The 20,927-nt window shown below is 35.9% G+C and overlaps 2 protein-coding genes across 2 annotated transcripts; one reads left to right on the top strand and one right to left on the bottom strand.

Moving 5' to 3' along the window:
* Positions 1-636: 636 nt before the first annotated feature.
* Positions 637-9,626, bottom strand: LOC120009526 (protein FAM135B-like). The gene is made up of 16 exons (XM_038860146.1): positions 9,382-9,626; positions 8,487-8,886; positions 8,286-8,371; positions 7,750-7,901; positions 6,790-6,854; positions 6,461-6,655; positions 6,262-6,316; positions 5,090-5,335; positions 4,837-4,970; positions 3,782-3,968; positions 3,593-3,652; positions 3,221-3,475; positions 2,364-2,622; positions 2,058-2,263; positions 1,653-1,703; positions 637-1,424 (listed from the first exon to the last, which is right to left on the bottom strand). The coding sequence occupies exons 2-16, from the start codon at positions 8,660-8,662 to the stop codon at positions 1,134-1,136; spliced, it is 2,418 nt and encodes an 805-aa protein (XP_038716074.1). The 5' UTR covers positions 8,663-8,886; positions 9,382-9,626; the 3' UTR covers positions 637-1,133.
* A 6,019-nt stretch (positions 9,627-15,645) lies between these two features.
* On the top strand, positions 15,646-19,577 carry LOC120009611 (amino acid permease 6-like). Its single transcript, XM_038860263.1, has 7 exons — positions 15,646-15,933; positions 16,061-16,294; positions 16,493-16,586; positions 16,704-16,918; positions 17,067-17,209; positions 18,676-18,903; positions 18,984-19,577. Exons 1-7 carry the CDS (start codon positions 15,837-15,839, stop codon positions 19,407-19,409), a joined length of 1,437 nt encoding a protein of 478 aa, XP_038716191.1. The 5' UTR covers positions 15,646-15,836; the 3' UTR covers positions 19,410-19,577.
* The last annotated feature ends 1,350 nt before the right edge of the window (positions 19,578-20,927 follow it).

The raw sequence follows: 20,927 nt of genomic DNA, 5'->3' as shown, positions 1-20,927 counted from the left end.
TTCCATAGAGTTGGGTTTATTTAGGGGGAGAATGGGCTGTGGCTGTGGGCCTGGACCTTGTCAAACTAACAAAACACGAGACAAACTCAGATGAAGGTGGGATAAAGCCCAAGAATTTCTATGATAGGACTTCCACGGCCCACCCATTACATGGCACGGCCCACTTAGTTTCTTAGTCGGCCTGCTGGAGCCGGTTAATGGAACTTCCAAATGTATTTAGTGCAACAGAGTTTTCAATGGAAGCTTTAATCACACCTCCACTTTTTATTAAACACACCGTGTGCTCCACAGCGTGCCATGGGCGTCATCAAAGATTTTCCTCCGTGCTCCACGGTATTTTAGCTTCTGTCATTGCGTCCTAGGTTCTCTGTCAACAGAGTCACTCTCCTCTGTGCTTCGAAGGCTTGGAGTGTTATGGGATGTTATAAGCCTAGGTTTAAAAATCAATGCGAAGTCAAAGTAAATTGGGATATACTTAATAAAAAATGAGATGTGACTAAAACTCTCGATTCTCAATTATAATTTTATTTTCTTGTTCTTGAATAACTCAATAGCAACACTCTGCATCTTTCAAATTGAAACTTTATTGAAGTCAAACAAGAGCTAAAAATCTAGTTGAAATTTAAGGCATTTAGAGAATGAAGATTGCACCTAGAATTTATTTACTGCACAAACTGGACGGTGAAAGGTACATAGACCCAATTCTTAGGCATGCTTACATGATCTGTCTATCCAAAATTGAGGTTTAGATAAGTAATGTAGAGAAGTAATTACACCTGTATTTTCACAAGGACTAAAAGTGCAAGTCTAAGGCCTATCTACCTTCAAGTTTTGTTGGCTTGAACTAAAACTCATATCAACCATCTGGTCACCAAACGGTCCAAATCGTCTGGGTGGGAAAATCTTCTTGTTGCGCGATCAGCTTCACCCCTGTAATTTACAATGGCCGACTCAATGATTCCGCCAGTCAAAAATATATAGACATGGCTGCAACTGGTCCTGATGGAAGCGGAATCCATCCCCAAAAAAGCACACCATTCTTAGTCCAGCATGCTTTGCAGAAAACGGGGTGAGAATGCCCTCTAGAGGCAGGCTAGAGAATCTGGAATGCAAGATTGCATATCCCACTATTATCATCGAAACAGATCTGGGAAAGACCACATTATGAACTTTGCAAAAATATCAGACTCCAAAAACTCAATATGAGCAGCCCTTCCTATAAATGTGTTCAAGTTCTTGCCATAGGAGGAAGTATCAAAGTTGACATCACAACGCATGAACACTCGACGATCAGAGGAAGGAGCACGTATCTGATCCAAGCAATCGTTCAACATCTCCAAAAATACTCTACCCTTTTTAGAGAAGTCCACAGAAGCAGCTGGGCATAGTTCTATTCTGGCAGAATGGTATGGAACATAGCCATCCTGAGAGAAATGTAGGCGACTATCAGCATATCAATTTAAAGAAAATGCCAACAAATTATATCATATCTTCCCAACATATTTATCAATATTTTTCAAAACAAAGGAAATCCAGAGTATAATGGAGCAAGCAATGAGCATTCTTCTCGAGTTGGGAAAGGTATCAAGTGTCAATTCAACCTCATTCCACCACATTCAACCAAATATAGCATGTGAAAGAAAAGATAATACCTGGGGTGAAGATAGGAGGATAATATTCTTGAAGTTCTCCAGTGTTTTTTGCTGAAAGAAGAAATGCTATCGTTTTAGAATTAAGCCAAAGAGTAAAAGTCAGCATACACATCCCCCAGCCCAAAAAAAATCTCCCTCTCATCCCTCACTGTCTCTGCTTTTATTCCCCAAGGGGCAACACAAGGGGCCAAGGGGGGATAGAGTAAGGTCATGTCTGTACGACATAATAGAAGTGAAATGTTCTGTTTAGCCACCTAAATTCTCCATCAGTTGCCTCTATCTCCCATTAACAGCAAAAAAAATAAGAGAAAATCATCCTAAGAATATCTATAAAACAAAAGAAGTAAAATACGCAAACATGCACATATACATAGATGAATGTGCCTATCAGCATACTTTCAGTACCTTGCATAGTTTGTAGAAGAAAGTATTATAGAGATCTGGATCATCTGTGAAGGTCAGTTGGTGAATGCACTGAGTATTCTTAAGCTTCTTCAAAAGCCACAACCCAGAATTAAATAAAGAGTTTTTGCTGAAAAGATAACCCAAATGTGGACCAGATATAGATATATATGTATACAAATATCTTAGATATGGTTTCATAGTGCTCTCTGCAGAAAAAGAAGCACGAATCTAGCATCAAATTACAAACTAATGAATATCAAATTACAAACTATTGAAAAAGGAGCAGCCAAAATCATGATCATGTACCTGCTAATGCTGTTCTTATGATAATGTTTCCAATAGAATGCCCAACAAAGCTAAGCTTGATATCTCTTACAACACCAGATCTTGCAACTTTATCCAGTTTCTTTCTAATGAAAGCAACAACTTCCTCAGCTAGTCTCAGTCCCATTTCTCGCAAGTCTCCAGATGTTTTATCTTCATTTGCCTCAGACATTAGAAAATCTATCTTGGAATCTATCAAAAGCCACTGATTGCGAACTAGCCGTAAATCCAAATGATGTCCCTATTGTATTTAGTCGTGAAAAAATAAAAACTCAGTCAGTGATGAATGCTTCAGGGTATAATGCAGTAGAAAACATGGATGAAATGAAATCAGAGAAGATGCTGCTACAGACAAGCTGCAGACAAACTAACTCAGTTCAGAGTTCAGACAGTACACTTGGAAGTACTATAAATGTAAATCTACTATATCTAGTATTTCAAAAATAACATAATTGAACTTGCATCCCGTTAATCCGATAAAATGCACACATGTTTCATAAATTACATTGTTGACCTCCAAAGGGAGGCAGAGCTCTTTGTAACAGGACCAAAACTATATTTACCTAAGATCCAATCAACTAAACGGCCAATCCCATGAAACAATGACGTAAACGGTTGATTCACATTTATGAAAACAAGTATTAAAAAAGTTCAACAAGACAAATAATCAAGTACTTGACTTCCACATGCGGATACCAAGTGCCATCTTGTGCAATCCCACAATGCTACGAATGCATTGATGAGAAAAAAAAACGATGGTTGCAAGGTACTCAAAATGATGGGGAGGATAGAAGAATCTAGAAAAATTGAAGAGAAGTAATAGAAGAGAAAGTACATGCCTGGAACCCATGCACAAAGATGACAATCTTTAACTCACGGCCTTTTGGTTGTGGGCTAGAGCTGGATGGTATGTTTCCAGTGTCAGAGCTAGGTCCAGAATATAAGAGAGGTGAATCTATGAGGTCCAAATTTCTCAAGTATGAATTTTCACTAAAAGTACGACGTGGTGCATTCATGACACGCTCCACAATTACAATTGGTATTCTCAGAGGATATCCAAATATCTGCAAGTCCTGAATTGACCGATTGTTCATCTGAAAATAAGGAAAACCTGCTCATTAGCCTCAAAAAGTCTATGGAGGATAACAAAAGGAATTCAGTATATGGAGGATAACAAAAGGAATTCAACAAACAAGAGAGAAAGAAAGTACCCTCATTTGTGCAATACTGCTTCGATGAAGCTCAGCACGAGTAGCGGCAGCTTGTGCAGGCTGTAAAAAGAACAACAAACCACTGCAGATTTTAAGAACACTGAAAACTAACAATTTCCAATGGTCACAGAAACCGCTAAGGAAGACAAAATTCTCCAAGTAAATGAAGTAATGAAGACAAATATTTACGTTATCAGGTAACTTCCACAAAGTAGAAACTTTTTTAACACCATGGTGCAAAGACTCTTCTGCTCCACTACTTATATAATGATGAGGCATCTCAACCTTAGAGTAGACCATCCATATCGACCATTCAGCTCTTCGGTCCTCAACCCAAGTATCACGCAAAAACTGTAGTATCTTAGTTTTGTTTGCCCTAGAATTTAAAAAATATATATATCAGTCCGAAAACAAATGCATTTAGAAGCAACCGTATTGACAGGCTCAACTTGACAGTTCAAAGTAGTAGCTTAGTAGCTGAGATAGATATAGTGAATGTGTTTTGAACAAATGATAAATATGAAAAATCACTTTGAAAGATGTCTGGAACAAGTAATATAAAGTTTAGCAAAACAGAGCCCCCGGCAGAGGTAGGCATACCAAAGAAATTATCTACCCTTTTCCTAAAGTAGCAATGTTTTGAAAGGAATGATCATTTTCTTGTTGTCAAACTATTTAAATCTAAGACAGAAGACCACATTTTAAACAAAAGGCACTGGATAAGAGATAACAAGGAGGAGACATGTTAAACACAATCTGAAGCATTTTCAAATCCATAAGGCAGATGATAAGACGTGACAGCATGGTCTTCCAAGTAACTTTTCATGCATTATAGGGACATAAACCTTAAACAAATACAGAGGGAGTGCTTTGTTAGTTATTATGCTCGCATGTGTTGTCCTAAACCAGAGGCAACTCATAATAAGTCATAAAGTACAGGAAGCATAATTCAGCAAGTGACAAAGAAAGGTGCTTACGACTAAGTTTTGTTATAGTATATGCTTTATTTTCCTGCATTCTATTTAACATAATGTTCATGCAATTGATAATAATCATATGGGGGAACATATGTCGGTTGCGATTGCACAGCTTGATCTATATATTACTATAATTCCCAATGAAATCAAGGTGATATATAGAAACAATACTTGATAACACATAATTATAAAGGAGACAGCAGAATTTAAATCTAGAAAAGTAGGTGTGTCCAAACAAAAGACTAACAGAAAGAAGTCAAAGCAAACCTGTGGAACTGCAGAAAAATGCTCCATAAATATGACACTTGATCTCCCAAGGTGTTAAAAATGTTTAATAGGTCATCCAGTAATAAGGTCCGGAGCAATTTATCACTTCGAAAATCTAGAACACCCTTTGCCTTCTGCTAGCAAACGGGTAGGAAACAAGGAAGAAAAAAAGGAGTAAATAAAAACATTGTGGAGCCATATAAATAGCAAAGTAGAATCAATAATCTCTGCTACAATAACATAAAGCAAGGACCTCAAGACCATTTTGTGGCTTGCCTTGTCCTGAAACTCCACCATCTGCAATACCCGGATCCACTTGCAAGATAGAACTAAACAACTTTACATCATCCATTTTGGATGTAAAATCAGTCAAATCAATAGTTTGGTCAACCGCTTTGCTCAGTTTCTGTAGCTCTTCAAGCAATGTGTCACGGGCAACTAAAAACGACTTCACAAGTACGACATGTTTCATATCCACAGCAGCCACTTGACTCGTAGTCTAGTCAATCAGAAAATTCATCTTTCAGCACTTCACACTAAGAGTTACCAATGCATGGAAGAAGAATCATCCAAGTACAATAGCAATAGGCAATTAAGAAACAATAAAAAGCATCCACATGAACCTCAAGCGTGTATATCACATAGGCAATGACAGCATATTCCGTAATCAGTGAATCTATGGCTCAATATGTATAAAACTTTCCAAACCATAGCTTTTTTAAACCAGCAGCTAGAGAAGTTCTACAGCCATTCATCATTCAAATGCAACTTACTAAACAAAATAGCAGTGTTAAAGGTTGACATGTCACAAGTCAATGTACCAAAGACATATTGACATGCCATTTAGAATTTTTTTGTCCAATTTCTATTTTCAAAATCAGAATGATATCTTTTTCTAAAATTTAAGACCACATGTCTCTTGCAAATTGTAACATGGCCAAGAAAACCACTTTAATGGCATGCAAAAAAAAATCTGAAATCGAATAACTATATAACTTCAAAGAAAGGAGCCAAACAATATGTTTAAAGCAATGTTTATCAACGAAATACAATTGTCATTTGAAGCTTTTCCATAACGTCTCACCCATATGTCAAAAGTTACAATAGTACATAGCAACATTCTTACTGTTACTGAACTTCAGAAAGGATTTTAATGAAACCCAAGGAGATATAAGAATACAAATTTAATTTCACGTATAAAAGGCAGTAAACCAGCGACTATCATGATGCGCACACAGTAATTACATGCACGAGAGAATTCCACGCACAAACAAAAAAAGCAAGAGTTAACAAGTCCCGCATAATTTTGAGAGTTACAAAGGTAATAAAAGAAGACTGTACAAGTAAATCTCGTAAAGTTATAGAAAACAAGAAACAAAGTCATGTCAGAAAAATAAAATAAAAAAATTCAATCTAAGAGTATACCTGACGCAAACCATCAATCCTTCCGCCAGAAACATCATTAGCACCACGAGAATCACTAGAATAATTCAGCTGATGTTAATTCACAGTGCAAAATAATTAATTCAAATAGTTTCTCTTTGTTTTTTTCTTTCACAAACTGCCTAAATGAAGCAACGGAATAATGCAAGAAAATACATCTAAAACAAGAAATGTGACAAACCTGGATACCTTCAGTGAAGGGGTGTGGGGACCAGCTTTCAATTGACTGACATGCACACTTGCATCAACAAGCACAGAGTGGAAAGCATCAAAATATACAGGGCAATACGAATGCAATCCCAGTAGAGCTTTGGGAGGAATTCGAAATTCATGGATTGCAGCAGAGCAAGCATCCAGAGAAGCCTGCAAGTCAGACCTGCACAACAGGCATATCAAATGTCACGGGAAAATGATTTCACCATGACATTAGCCAGCAAATTTTTGGGCAGGGACACAGGGATTTAACCATGAAATTAGGGTATCCCCAAATAAGCATTTCTTTCAACTCACCTATTTTCCATTAAAGGAGCATACATTAGCTCAAACTTCAAAATAACTGCAGATGCGGATGGACCCTATAATTATAAGATGTATCAGCACAGGATATGAAATAATAACAGTACCAAATCTTAAATGCCTAAAGCATAATCCTTCAAGCTAGAACACAAAACCACTGAATATCTTTTAGCGGCCCCTTGGTATAACTACAGTTACACAGAACCTGTTTTTTGCAAATCACGAAACACTAATGTGTTTGCTCTTCCCCAAAAATAGTTTGGAGCTCACAAGTTTCTTCTGCTTTCTAAATCAGGAAAAAAAAATGCATTGAAAAGGCACTAAGGGGTTGCCAGAAAAATACAAGACTCAATTACTTTTCATAGCATTCAAATGTCCAATGAACCAAGAAGAAAGGGAAAGAAGCCAACAATCATTCACAGCCTCTAGAGGGGTTTCAACTCCTTCAAAAGTTCTTTTGTTTCTTGGCTTCCAAAGAGTCTAAAAGATGACAAGGGGAATAAGTAAAGTAGTTCTTTTTATTTCCGTTACCTCCTGTATTTTAAAGGAACCCTAATCTTCATTTGAGTGATGTAAAGCAAACATTATAACATCGCTTTTTGGTTGCAATGTGCAAATATTAGGAACTTTTGCAGAGGAAACTCTCCGTTATTTGGACTTCTCATTCAAAGCACCTCAAGTCTAAAGATTGGCCATGCAAAGAAGGGTCAACCACCTCATACATCTTCCTTGGGAGTTACCCATTTTTAAGTTAAACTAATTGCACTTTTGCAGCGCTTTTATATCTCTTCTTTTTTCTCTCAATTGTGAAATACTTCTTAATGGAGATTTGGAGAATCTTCCTCCTCCTCCAACCTAGTTCTTGCCTTTTCCCTCTCCTCTTTTTTCTCCAAAGATAGAAGGAAGCTGCTAAAACTTTAGGGGAGGGAGAGAGAGAGAGAGAGAAATCATTACCTCATGTACAAGAGACAAATTGAATGAGATCATCATAGATAAACGGATATCCTGCCTCGCATATTTTATCCGAAAAGGTTGTGTTGAAAAACTATTTTCAGTATCATCAATCTTCCACACTCCATGTATGTCATCAGAACCCAAATCGGGCGCTGCAGCCCAAAAAATTTACCAATTATCTCCTTTCGTCTAATAAGCACCAAACCTAACAAGCTTGGTGAGAATTCATCCAAAGAAAAAAAAAACAGCAAGAAAATGAAAATTTACATCATTTGAATAGGCAAAATTCATCCATGCCAGAATAAGGAGGCAAAATTGTTAATATTTTATATAATGCAAGCTTCTTGGACCACTTCTAAAGAATGGGGCCAAAGACATCATTATCCATTATTGCACTATTCTAGTTAAAGAAAAAGGTGAATAGTTAAGATAAAAAAAAGTAAAAACCTACAAGCAGCTGGGCAGAGAAAGGCAACCAGATAATATGACAACTTCAACGAAATTAGCATAATTTTTTCTGTTGAATGCAAACTTACCTTCATATTGAACAACTCTTGCTGGTGTCCCCAAAGAAGCATACTCACTGTCCTCCCATCTCACAGTAATCTTAAGTTGGTACCATCTGAGCATATCAAAACAACAATGAAGAACAAAGATGCACCATGAGCACTAACATGATGCACTGAACAATAGGAAGGAAAGGAATTCAAAAGTTTGATCAACTGAAATTTGCATACCCTTGTTGAAAAAGGTCGAGGTTGTGAAACCTATGGATGTAAATGGCAATCTCCCGCACGGTGTCCAACATGGCCATTGGCTTGACCCTAGCAGGGCCCAGCTTTTCATCACACAATCTCTTTGGTGTCCCACTTTTAGAGTTCAGGCCAATGAACCATCCAAGAGAACGGAACATATGTAGCTCAAAATCCCAAATACTTTCATCCCTTTTTTAAATTCAGAAATATATGCATCAGCTTATAGAACCTCTTTGTCCGGAAATCTTCCAAACCTCGTCTCATTAATAGAAAATCAATAACTGAACACTTCACTCTATGCTTATCCCTGTCCTCAGTTTGTCCTCTCTCAAGAAGCCAATCGCCAAGTTTCTTTTTGTGGGAGTGTCAAGGATTTACGTAGCTGGTGAGGTGGAAAACAAAACATTCAAATCCGATATTGAATCAATAAGCAATAAGAAGGAGCAAAACAACAAAACAATTGTAAGTCTATTTCCTTTCTCATAGAGTACAACACTGAAATCCACAGATGGTGGCACAAGTCAAAACTAGTTCATAGACAACTGCCAGCATTGAAAAATTTATGCCACCATGACAGAGACGATTAATTAGCACACCACTAATACAAATGATTTTATCCCCGAGGCCTTATCGCTGCAAAAGTTAAACCTACTTCACAGACAAACTGCCTGCACTCAATAACATCTCCACACAATGCACATTGCAATCTAGACAATGACAACGGGGAAATCAAATACAAAAAGCAGAAGCATAGGCGCAACAACAACTAGGGTTATCGGAGAAGTCAAAGCGAACTGAAATAGCCAAATAGGGCCTATGCACCGTTAATAAACCAAGGAAAACAAAGTGCAGAGACAGAGAGAGTAGAAGGACAAACCAATCGTTGAGTTGTGGGTGCAGATCTGCAGAATCCGGTACAAAAATAGAAGAGCCAACTAGGGTTTGCAGCTTTTGGAACTCAAAGGGGGAAGGAAGAGAAAGATCTGAAACTCGTACAATCCGCAATTAATTTGTTAGTTGGTTTGCATTTCCAATTATTGTTCTTTGGTTATCGATTGTTATTGACAAAGGCGTCCTTAATTTACTCAACAATGTTGGAAATATCGAAAACACGGCATGTTTGTTTATTTGTTGTTTTACGCCAAAAACAAAATGAAACAATTCCTCGTGACAATGAAGCTGTCATTTGTTCTTTTCCCATTGGATTTGATTGTTGAGCTGGGCTAAGTCTGAAAGGTATCTTGGGCCTGATTATTCTCGGTCCAATTGATTATAATGAGCCTGGTACATGGGCCAATATGTAGGTTCCCAAAAGCCCAATTGAAATGAGTTACCGTTTTTTAAAAACTGGGCAAGGCCTTCCAAGCCCAAAACAAACCACAAATAGACTGCATGCTCTTGACTAGGGGTGGCAAAAAAAATTGGTTCCGGATCAGACAACATCACGCGTTTACGAAAATATTTACATATTCAGACCCTAATCCGGTTTAGATTTCGGACGTATCTAATTGATCAAACCCATATTGATATAAATCCGGACAAGTAAATTAAACAATAAACTAATCGGGTTAGGGTCAGGACAAGTAAATCGGTGTATTTGGATCTAGATCCAATTTTAAATCGGACAAATTTTTTTGTTTGGACCTATATTTCGGACATATAAATTATGTTCAAACTCAATTTAATCCTGATCGGACAAATGCAGTCATCTAAACCAGACAGAGTTTTGTCACCCTACTCTTCATTTCCCTGAATACATGCTTGATTTCACAAGATGGGGCCATGTAGTGGGCTTCCCTGAAAGCCCGGAGAGAATTGGGCTTAATTTTAATGGGCTTGGCTTGGTAAGAGACAAAACCTGCTTTTGTGAGGCTGAGGATGAGGATGTAGTTTTTTTTTTTCCAGAGAATCTGACATATCCTGCCAACTTATACAAAAATACAATGAAACAAATCTGTCAGGATTGTCGATAACTACACATCTGTTGTCATGACTCGCTCCACTGTTTTGGCTTTTCAAAACAAGTTTTTGTGGATAATAAGCAAGTTCACACTTGCAATCTGCAAATAAAATATTAATGGTTGTGGCTTTGTGGTCTGGTAATCTAAGACACAATCAATCATCTAGAACAAAGCTTAATAAGATTGATTACTTTGGAATCCAGACTAATGTGGCTATTTTTTGTCCACAAATCAACAACACTTTTTGACAAAGATTGTTATTTAAGTTTAAGGTGACATAAAGTAGCTGAAAAAAAAACCGACAATAATGCAAAAAACAGTACAAAGTGATAAGTAACTTAAACCGAGTGAAAATTCAATTTGTGAATCTCTCTGTTGTCAAATCGTATGGATTTGGAATGTTGTGAGTTTGATTTTCATTTGGAACAATATATCATTGTGGTCATGTACTAGGTTTTTATCCAAGTTATCCTATCCTAGGATGAGAAACTTTTATGCGTACGGACCTGATGACCTGAGTTTATACTCATATCAAATGTTTAAAATGCAAACTTATATTGTATTGTATCGTTATTGGTTAAACTTTTTTTTTAACAACGTGCCCTTGAATCAAAATCAAAATCATATTTATTGAATTGAATAGTTATTAGAAATTTCAACTCATATACAGATCAATAATATTGTTTGTTGTGAATTGTCCAATTATCTTAGATACATCGGGTCCACATGGTTTTGCTTTCTCAAGAGGTCACTCATTTCAATAATACTCTCGTAAAAGCACGTTTTATTACGTAGTTATTACGAGATATTTTTCTCCGAGAAAATGCGTCATTATTGAGGATTATAAACTGAAATCAGCTATATAGGTTAACAATATTGTTGTGTCTGAAAATTAAAGAAAAAAAAAAAGTTGTCACGTGTATGGTTTGGCTCGAGGAGGAGGAGGACGACTCGTGACACTAATCGGACCCCATCAAGCGTCGCGGTTGTTTGCTTCTGTAGAGGGCCATAAAAATGTTCAATAGACAACACAGTACAACCTACTCTCTCTCTCAACTTTATTTGACTTCATTTTCATGGTCCACGTACAGTTTGTTCCGACCGGACCTAAAACTATGCATTTTTTTTATATCTCGTCATTTATTGACATTTGTCGCCGTCCTCTCCACGCCTTGCTTTCGACACGCAACCGCTGCACTCGCTCATGTCTCGTCATCCTAAAGATTGACAAAACCAATAATAATTGGTCTTCCATTAAATTCGGTGACCGGAACATAGGGCGCACCCCCTAAGGTGTACTTCCGTCCTCAGAAATTGCGGCAGCCTAAGAAGTTTAGGAGTCACTGATTCAAAGCTTTGAAATAGAGAGGGAGATATAATATGATTTTGTAACAGTTTCCTCATTCTTCTTCTTTTTCATTTCTCAACTCATGGTGCATTATTTTGTATTTGTAGAGACTATGTAGGCAGCTTTGGACATGCAAATTAAGCACGCTCTTTTATCTTTACATCCGGAGTCCGATGTAGTCGCTATTGAAGTACACTTGTCCTAGCACTCGTTCATTTATCGTTTCACACCAAATTCTAGTACAACGCATCACGAGCGGGGAACGCCACAATGAATTTCTCATTTTGAATAATGTTCATATATTTGACAAAGTTTTATGTTAGCTGTCAAATACAACAACCCTCTTATTTTATTCAAACTTGTAACTGGCTGCAAGCGTAGGTGGCCAACTTAACTTTGAAGAAGGTTGTTAAGAAAAAAAAAACTTCGAAGAAAGTAAAGGTTGAGGAATTGAGAGAGGCCCTCCTAGGACAAATTTTTCTATGAAATGCACAAACATGATTTAGGTTAGGCAAGGTTCCATTAAGGCATGTATGGTCAATATATTGTGTTGATGTTGTATATATATTTAATGCATACATTGAATAGGAATTAAAGGGTAGAAGAATGGTAAAAGTTTTGGGAATCCCACCCTATACCCAAGTTCAAATTCCATTATATTATATATATCAAAATATGGGTCTTCGGCGGCATTTGATTTCTAAACTACTTATATATTTTTGTTCTCTCTTAAAAATACGCCTTTTATCTTGTTAAAACAGTTTAACGTGTTTTTCGATTATTATTGAAACTAAACGTCATTAGGGATTACGTCGTTCTGATTTTTTGGAACGAAACGTTCGTTTTTGAGTTTTATAAAAGGAAAGACAAGTCTCTATGAGAAAATACGAACAGAAAAAGATAGACAAAGAGTTTATAATTCTTTGATGTTCTTAGAGGACATTCTTACAGAGAGATTTTTTGGGCTATTTTATCATTGGGATGACGTTGCTATTCACTACAAACACAATTCAGAGGCAGAGCCAAAATCATCTTAAAGATAACGACCTAATTTGTGACTCAATCATTATCTCAAACTCGTGATTTGATTTTCTTATTGGCAGAATTTTGAGGTAATATCTATCTGTTTACGGTGTTAATGCTCCAACATATTGTTTTCAGGACCATTTGAGGGATAAAAGAGAATAATGAACAACCCACTCCACGCATGCCATATCTACTCACAAAGCTTAGATTCGTAATGGGACTCTTTTAAATCCTTTAATGATAAGCAACATGTTATTGGAGATGATAAAGAAAAAAAGTAGTATATATATTCCTTCTAATTTGGGACCAAATTAGAAAAAGAAAATAATATTCTTCAAGAAGAAGACAAAAGGCGTGCCTCTGACTCATTGATCGGCTGCTTCTTCGTTAGCTTCCAATTCAAACCGGTCAAAAATGGTGCACACAAAAGAAAGATATGCGGCAACACGTGGTCGGTCGGTCGGTCTTGGACACTCAATCCGGTGTCTTTTTTTTTTTAGAAGATTCAATCCTCCGGCGTCTTAGTTTGATGACATTTTTGTTTTGATGATGATAAATGGGTTGCATTGAGTCAATGATTTCTTTTTTTTATTTTGTATAATCAATAATAAAATCATACAAACGTCTCATTTGAACATTAAATATATGTATAAATTCAAACTATCAGACTTTTATGAATAGAAGTTTTTTACTTGATGATAGGGTAAGTTGATCGAAGTCCAGTGCATGATCACAATAATATTATTCACTGTGAGAATTGCACTCAGAACTTCGGAATTCATACAATTTGGTAGAGAGATTCATTACTACAAGTCTCCAATTAGTCAATAATTCCAAAATTCATGCCTATCCTATCCATTAGATGCTATTTTAAGACAATTTTTATGGTCATTATCATCTCACCGAAGCCGTTGCGTGCGGTGTTTTAATGTGTTTTGGTCTCTCATCATACTATTACACACGCAAGAATCAATCATTTATTTTCTTTTTCCTTTTCCAGCCATTATTTGGTACAAATATATACACACACACATATATATTAATACAATATATATATATATATATGCATATTGTTACATTAATTCTTCACCCACTAAGTTTTGAATTATTATGTGTAATAATTCAATGAAATTAAATGCAATAAAAACAAGAGATGGTGGTTACAAACGTTACATACCATTTTTAGCTAGGAATTGAAACTCTCTTGCTCCACTTTCTTATATCTGTGTGATAAAAAAATTCAAATAAAAGTAGGGAACAAGTTATCTTACCACTCTCTCTCTCATTTTCTCTCTACTAAGACTATCACAAAAAACTTTTGGGTTTTGAGTTGTGAAAATCAAGGGGTAATTCTAGTAGCCAACTCATAGTTTCGAGTAGAGGTCACATCCAAAAGGGTTGGATCATAGGAAGCACGTAACACACAACAATCCTGTGAAGATCTGATTTTTCTGCTAAGGTACGTCTTTAATCGGATATATATATTGGATATTTCCGATGAGGTACGTCTTTAATCCAATATATCGTATATATGTTGTATGTATGCATTTGTTTTCACATATGTAGACGACGTATGATCTATTTTTAATGAATATATATATATATATATATATATATATATATATATATATATATATATATATATATCTGTGTGTGTGTACACCGAAATATGGCTCCCAAATTAGGCACATCCCTAATATTGCTTTAACAAAAAGCCATTAGTTTTTCATTCTATTAGGCACATCATTAATATTGGACAAACACATGTACCTTTGGCCTGCCTTTCACGGATTGGCAACCATTGAAAAATTTTGTGTACCATTTTTAAATTTTGAAAAAATTAAAAATATAAATATAAGTGATTTTAACAGTAAAATTTTAAATTCATCTTAAAAATTATTACTTAAATTTCATCTGATAGTTCATAAGCGTAATTTTCTGTGATATTTCAAAAAAAAGTTTTTTTAATATAAATTTAATTATTTAAAAAAAAACATAATTACATTCACAATATTAAAATAAACTATCTATGATTTTTCTAAAATTTTAAAAAATATTTTGGTGCCACCACACGGTCCACACTTACCCTCAATCCTCCACCTTTCACATCAATGGCAGTCAAATGACTCAAAAAAAAAAGTGGGAAATAAGAGGAGTTACTTTATTATCAAATCAATAAAGAAAAAGTTTTAGAAAAGAAAATCAATAAAGTAAACAAACAAACAAAACCTTAGGAGACTCCAATTACATTAATTATGGAGCATATAACATGATTCTTCATGAATACTTTCACCATTTATACCCTATAACATGGTCTTTAATGTTTTTGGCACTCTCATATATACTACTTATTCATCATCAACCCACCCACCCAACATGAGATATAAAGTCAGAATTTGAAATTCCCAAAAGTATAGTTGACTATATCATTTAATTTTTACGTTAAGCTTCCAAAGTCTCTCCAACGTACACGTTTTTCTGGTAGTAGTCAAAAGATCACCCAGCAATAAAAAGTTGTATGATTGTATCTATAGATTATTTGGCATATTCGTTTTCACACTGAATGGTTGGACCAGGTTGATCGACCAAGTTTACTCAATCGTTCGATTTGGACCGTACCCCAAAAGTGGGGACCTTGACTCATAAGATAGACCACAAGTTATGACATGTTGACACCACCGCTACCATCCATGGTGCTCCACCCTATCAATTATTAAGCCTATGTTCCTTAGCCATATTAGCCAGTCTTTCAGAGTCTATACATACATATATATATATATATATACACCTTGGGGTCTCCTGGTTTTCACTACTCAAACGGCTTCTTTTGTTTTCTACCTTATAACATTGCTCACTCTTTCTAAATAAATAATTTTGTTTGACTTTGGTTTCCTCTTACAATTATTTCTGGTTCTTCCCCTTCCTTCTAAACTAGCTCAAAATCTCTCCTCTTCCAACACAACTACTTGTGAGAGAGAGAGAGAGAGAGAGAGAGAGATGCCAAAGGAGAGCATGTATGTTGAGCAAGACCCAGAAGTAGTATTTGATGCTGGTACTAAGAACTTGGATGATGATGGAAAACCCAAAAGAACAGGTACTCCTTATACATATAGATACATATATATATATATATATATTAATTTTTTTTTTTGGGTTTCAAAGTATTTTGAAGACTAATTGATTTTGGTTTTGTGGGTTTGTGAATTGAATTATATATACAGGTACATGGTTAACAGCAAGTGCTCATATAATAACTGCTGTGATTGGGTCTGGAGTGTTGTCTCTTGCATGGGCTATAGCACAGTTGGGTTGGGTAGCAGGGCCTGCAGTTCTCATGGTCTTCTCCTTCATCACTTACTTCACCTCCACTCTGTTAGCTGATAGTTACAGAACTCCTGATCCTGTCACCGGAAAGAGAAACTACACTTACATGGACGTTGTGAGAGCCAACTTGGGTACAGTAATCACTCATGAATTGAGAGTCCCAAGACAACATTTAATGAGAATATAACTTCCCCCATCTGGTTGTCTCAATCCAGTTGGTCTAAATTCCAACTGATCTTCTCTCTAACCAAAAACAAACAAAAAAAATATTAAAGGGTCATTGATTAATTGATTCTTCTTTTTTTACTAATTTTTTTTTTTTTTTGTAGGAGGAAGAAAAGTTCAGCTGTGTGGGTTAGCTCAGTATGGAAATCTAGTTGGAGTTACAATCGGTTACACTATCACTGCCTCCATTAGTATGGTGTAAGAGTTTTTTAAAAAAAATTCATGAGCTGAATGGACGTAAATCTCGAGCCGTCATAACTGGTTCTGCTTAAACGTGGGTTTTGATATTGGTGTTCATGTTGTTTTGATGATTAGGGCTGTGAGGAGGTCGAACTGTTTCCACAAACACGGCCACCATGAGAAGTGTGCAACATCAAACACTCCATACATGATAATATTTGCTTGCATCCAGATTGTTCTAAGCCAAATACCAAACTTCGCCAACCTTTCATGGCTCTCTATTCTTGCAGCTATTATGTCCTTCTCTTATGCTACAATAGGCCTCGCTCTCTCCTTAGCCAAAGTTGTAGGTAAGTGTAGCAAAGAATCGTATGGTGTACTGAAAAATGAAAAGATCGTCGGTTGATTAATTGCTTGCTTGCATGATTTGGGTCTCTAAACTAATGATTTGATTAAGTGTTTTAATTACGTGATTAATGAATGAATAATATTGTAAAGGTGGGGCACATGCAAGGACAAGCTTGACGGGAGTGACAGTTGGGGTAGACGTGTCAGGATCAGAGAAGGTGTGGAGGACATTCCAAGCTATCGGGGACATTGCTTTTGCTTATGCTTATTCCACAGTCCTCATCGAGATCCAGGCAAGCCCAATCATCCATGATCTTCAACTTAATTTATCTTATTATTCGAATATTATGTTTGAGATTTCTTTGTTGAAATATTATGCATGCTGTCGACTTAATAATTGGAACACAACGATTTTCTGCATAATAATTGAACCTGTATGCGGCCGCCCTTGGCATTAATAATATTTTATCCGCTTTAAGCTCGTTCAAATTGGTTCCTACAACTTTGTTTACCTTCTTCAATGCCAATCTATACTTGTTTTAACCCAAAAATTGTTTATTATTAATTTAAAAGTTTGATCTATTATATTATCACATCTTATTCTTGACGATGTGAGATAAGAGACTTAGTCTCATCGTCAATTGACAACTCGTCTATCATCATCAAACTTGATATTTTAGAGGATTGTGACATGTTCATTCGAGCCGGGTGTTACAAAACAAGTGTAGAGTGTATATGTATATTATATGTGCAATAAGTTGGAAGGTGTGCCCTATTAATGAAGTGTAGGCATGACATGTTTGTAGGTACGGCTGTCGTCTGCCGAAGTTGACTACACTGGCTTGAAGTTAGAACCTAAAGATTGAAATTATTGTCACCCAAATGATTATATATGAATATATGACGGCAATAGGTCTCGACTTTCAAGTTTCAAGTAGAATTATCCCAAAGGGCTTCGAATTTCAAGCATAATATCGTCATGTTAACTTTACATAAGTAGAAAATGATAATGAGTAATAATATATAATCAGAAGCCTGTGGACTCAGAATCTACAGAGGGACCACCCATTGACAGTGTTTGTTTGCATTCGCAAGTTGGAGTTCCCGATTGACATTGATTTGGTCCTTTTTATATAGAAAAGTTTGTATCCTTACGTCTCCGCAAGTAGTCTGAACCAGGTCCAAAAAACAAAAACAACTCTCAAGTCCTTGTCGTGAAATAAAGGCTTGCATGTTAGGCAAACAAGGATGTTTCACGTCGTAATTGTCACATCAAATATTTTAAATTTATATCTAATGATTTAAAATTGTTTTGTCATTTTCATGTTAAATTTAAATTTTATTTTGAATAAAAAATATACCTATGAATTTTTCAAAATTTTCTTAATTTTTTTGGTGCACGGTTAAAGGACCAGTGCTTAAGTGCATGGTCCTTCCTCGGATTTGTTACTGGTTCGACCTATGGGTTTACTTTGTAGATAGATTCCTTTGGGACCATAATTGGGTGGTAACAGTCTTCCATCCCTAGACACCCCACAATCCCACTGTGGTTTTCCAGCTTCAAGAGTCTTTTAACCTCTCTGTTTCGAAAGTCTTTCTTTGCTAACAATATTCTGATCTAAAAATAAATTACTTAAATGTGGTAGGATTAGAGATGAGAGACTCTTTAGACTGGATATGATTTATTGGATGAAGAAAAAGAAAATCTAATTAAGTACTCAACATGGTTTTAATGGTGATGAGGATGTTGGAATTGCAGGACACACTCAAATCGAGTCCGCCAGAAAACAGAGCCATGAAGCGGGCATCACTTATCGGTGTCTCTACAACCACCATGTTCTATGTCCTGTGCGGTTGCCTTGGTTATGCGGCATTTGGAAATGATGCACCGGGGAATTTCCTAACGGGTTTTGGATTCTACGATCCTTTCTGGCTAATCGACTTCGCCAATGTCTGCATTGCCGTCCATCTCATCGGGGCTTACCAGGTAAGTAACAGCAATGTGCCCTAATATGCAGCAATCCCATGCATACAATTACTATCTGACTAACCTTGTTCTGAAATCAGGTCTTCTGCCAGCCAATTTTCAGTTTTGTGGAGAAGCAATGCCAGAAACACTGGCCTGAGAACAAGTTTATAACAAGAGAATATGCCCTTAACATACCGATATACGGTGTGTATTACGTCAACTTCTTCAGGTTGGTCTGGAGGACTGCGTACGTTATTGTGACAGCAGTGATAGCCATGATCTTTCCGTTCTTCAATGACTTCTTGGGTCTCATTGGGGCAGCTTCATTCTGGCCATTGACAGTTTACTTCCCTGTAGAGATGTACATTGCAAGGTCAAAGATGAAGAAATTCTCTTTAACCTGGACATGGCTGAAAATTCTGAGCTGGGCTTGCTTGGTGGTGTCACTTGTCGCTGCGGCTGGATCAATTCAAGGACTGGCCAATTCTCTAAAGTCATACAAGCCCTTCAAAACTCAACAATAAATCTTTACCATAACATAGGCCTCAGCAAAATGTATTACTTTTTCTGTAAGAAAGAAGCTATCAGACTCTGTATCTCGATTACCCCTGTTTTGCAGCATGAAAATGAAGCCAATTACTCTCTATCGAAAAATATTACTAATAAATACAGACGCTTGCATTCCTCATTAATTGTAGGGTTTTGTTAACGAGTGCGTTTAGAGTAATGGTTAAGAATTCATTACAATATATTATATGTAATGAACACTCTTTCACTTAATTTTTTAAACTTAAAATACAGATTCTATAAATCGTTTTTCAGACTCGAAGTAATTTTTAAACTTAAAATGCTGATTCTATAAATCTTAATTTCACCAAACTCACAAAACAGCCAAAGTAAATTTCTGCAACATATAAATCTTTGCGAGCTTTGGTTCTTGAGTTACCATATGGCTTAGGTAGTGGCTAGTTTAATTCTTTGTATAAACTGAAAATGAAACATAGAACCATTAACATCCATATTAACTCTATATCATTAATTCATTATACATATATCAAGCCTTTTAAGTAAGAAAATATGATTCACTGTTAAACCATACAGAAGAAGCTTTCGTTCAGTTACCATATGGCTTAAGTAGTTATTTTTTTTGTATGCGTTTTAAGTTATTTTTTTGTCAAAACAAAAATCTAACTTCAAAATTAAAAAAATGTATATAATGTTTCGGGTTTATATATAACGGTATAAATTTTTCACGTCCTTTTCAAGTTCAGTTTAATTTTTTGAGCTAAAAATATAATATGAGACTCGTAAAGCTAATCAAAATATATTCATAATTCTTTTCAAAAAATTGTATTGACTTTAAAGAAATTCATTAATTCACGACATACTTTTAGAGTTGACAATGCGGATCCATCATTAAAATTTAATTCACTGCAGTAATGCACAAAAAAAAAGTTCATAAGGGTTTTAATTATAGGGTTTTGTTAACGAGTGTGTTTAGAGTAATGGTTAAGAATTCACCATAATATATCATATATGATGAACATTTTTTCACTTAATTTTTTAAACTTAAAATACAGATTCTATAAATCTATTTTCAGACTAAGCACCTTTATGACATTTATTCAATGCCCTAATAACATTGAATAGTATTTCCCTTAATTATATCACTAAATAGTGAAAGAAAAATGTGAGAACTATTGAATTCAATAAATAAACAAATTAATTAAGACCGTAGATTAGGCCTTTCAGTTCCAGTCTTCCAGAACAAATAATAAAATGCAAATGGTTTGCAAACCGACCTTTGGGCTTAGTATTTTTCTTTGGCCCGAAGTAAACTAAAAATGGAAATAAAAAGGCCAACAAGTTGTGACGTGGCAATATCTGGCATATGCCAACTTAACCTCCAAGTCATTTTCCCATAAATTCCTCCTCTAACCCATCGTCACAATCCTGACAAGCTAATTTACTAAAACAGGCTTATAAGGTCAAATATCCTGATAGTCACCGGCTTGGTCTCACACCAAAAGCGAGGGCTTTTA

This window comes from Tripterygium wilfordii, chromosome 11 (assembly GCF_013401445.1).
Source record: "Tripterygium wilfordii isolate XIE 37 chromosome 11, ASM1340144v1, whole genome shotgun sequence".
NCBI classification, from domain to species: Eukaryota; Viridiplantae; Streptophyta; class Magnoliopsida; order Celastrales; family Celastraceae; genus Tripterygium; species Tripterygium wilfordii.
This window is presented reverse-complemented; position numbering and strand designations above follow the sequence as displayed.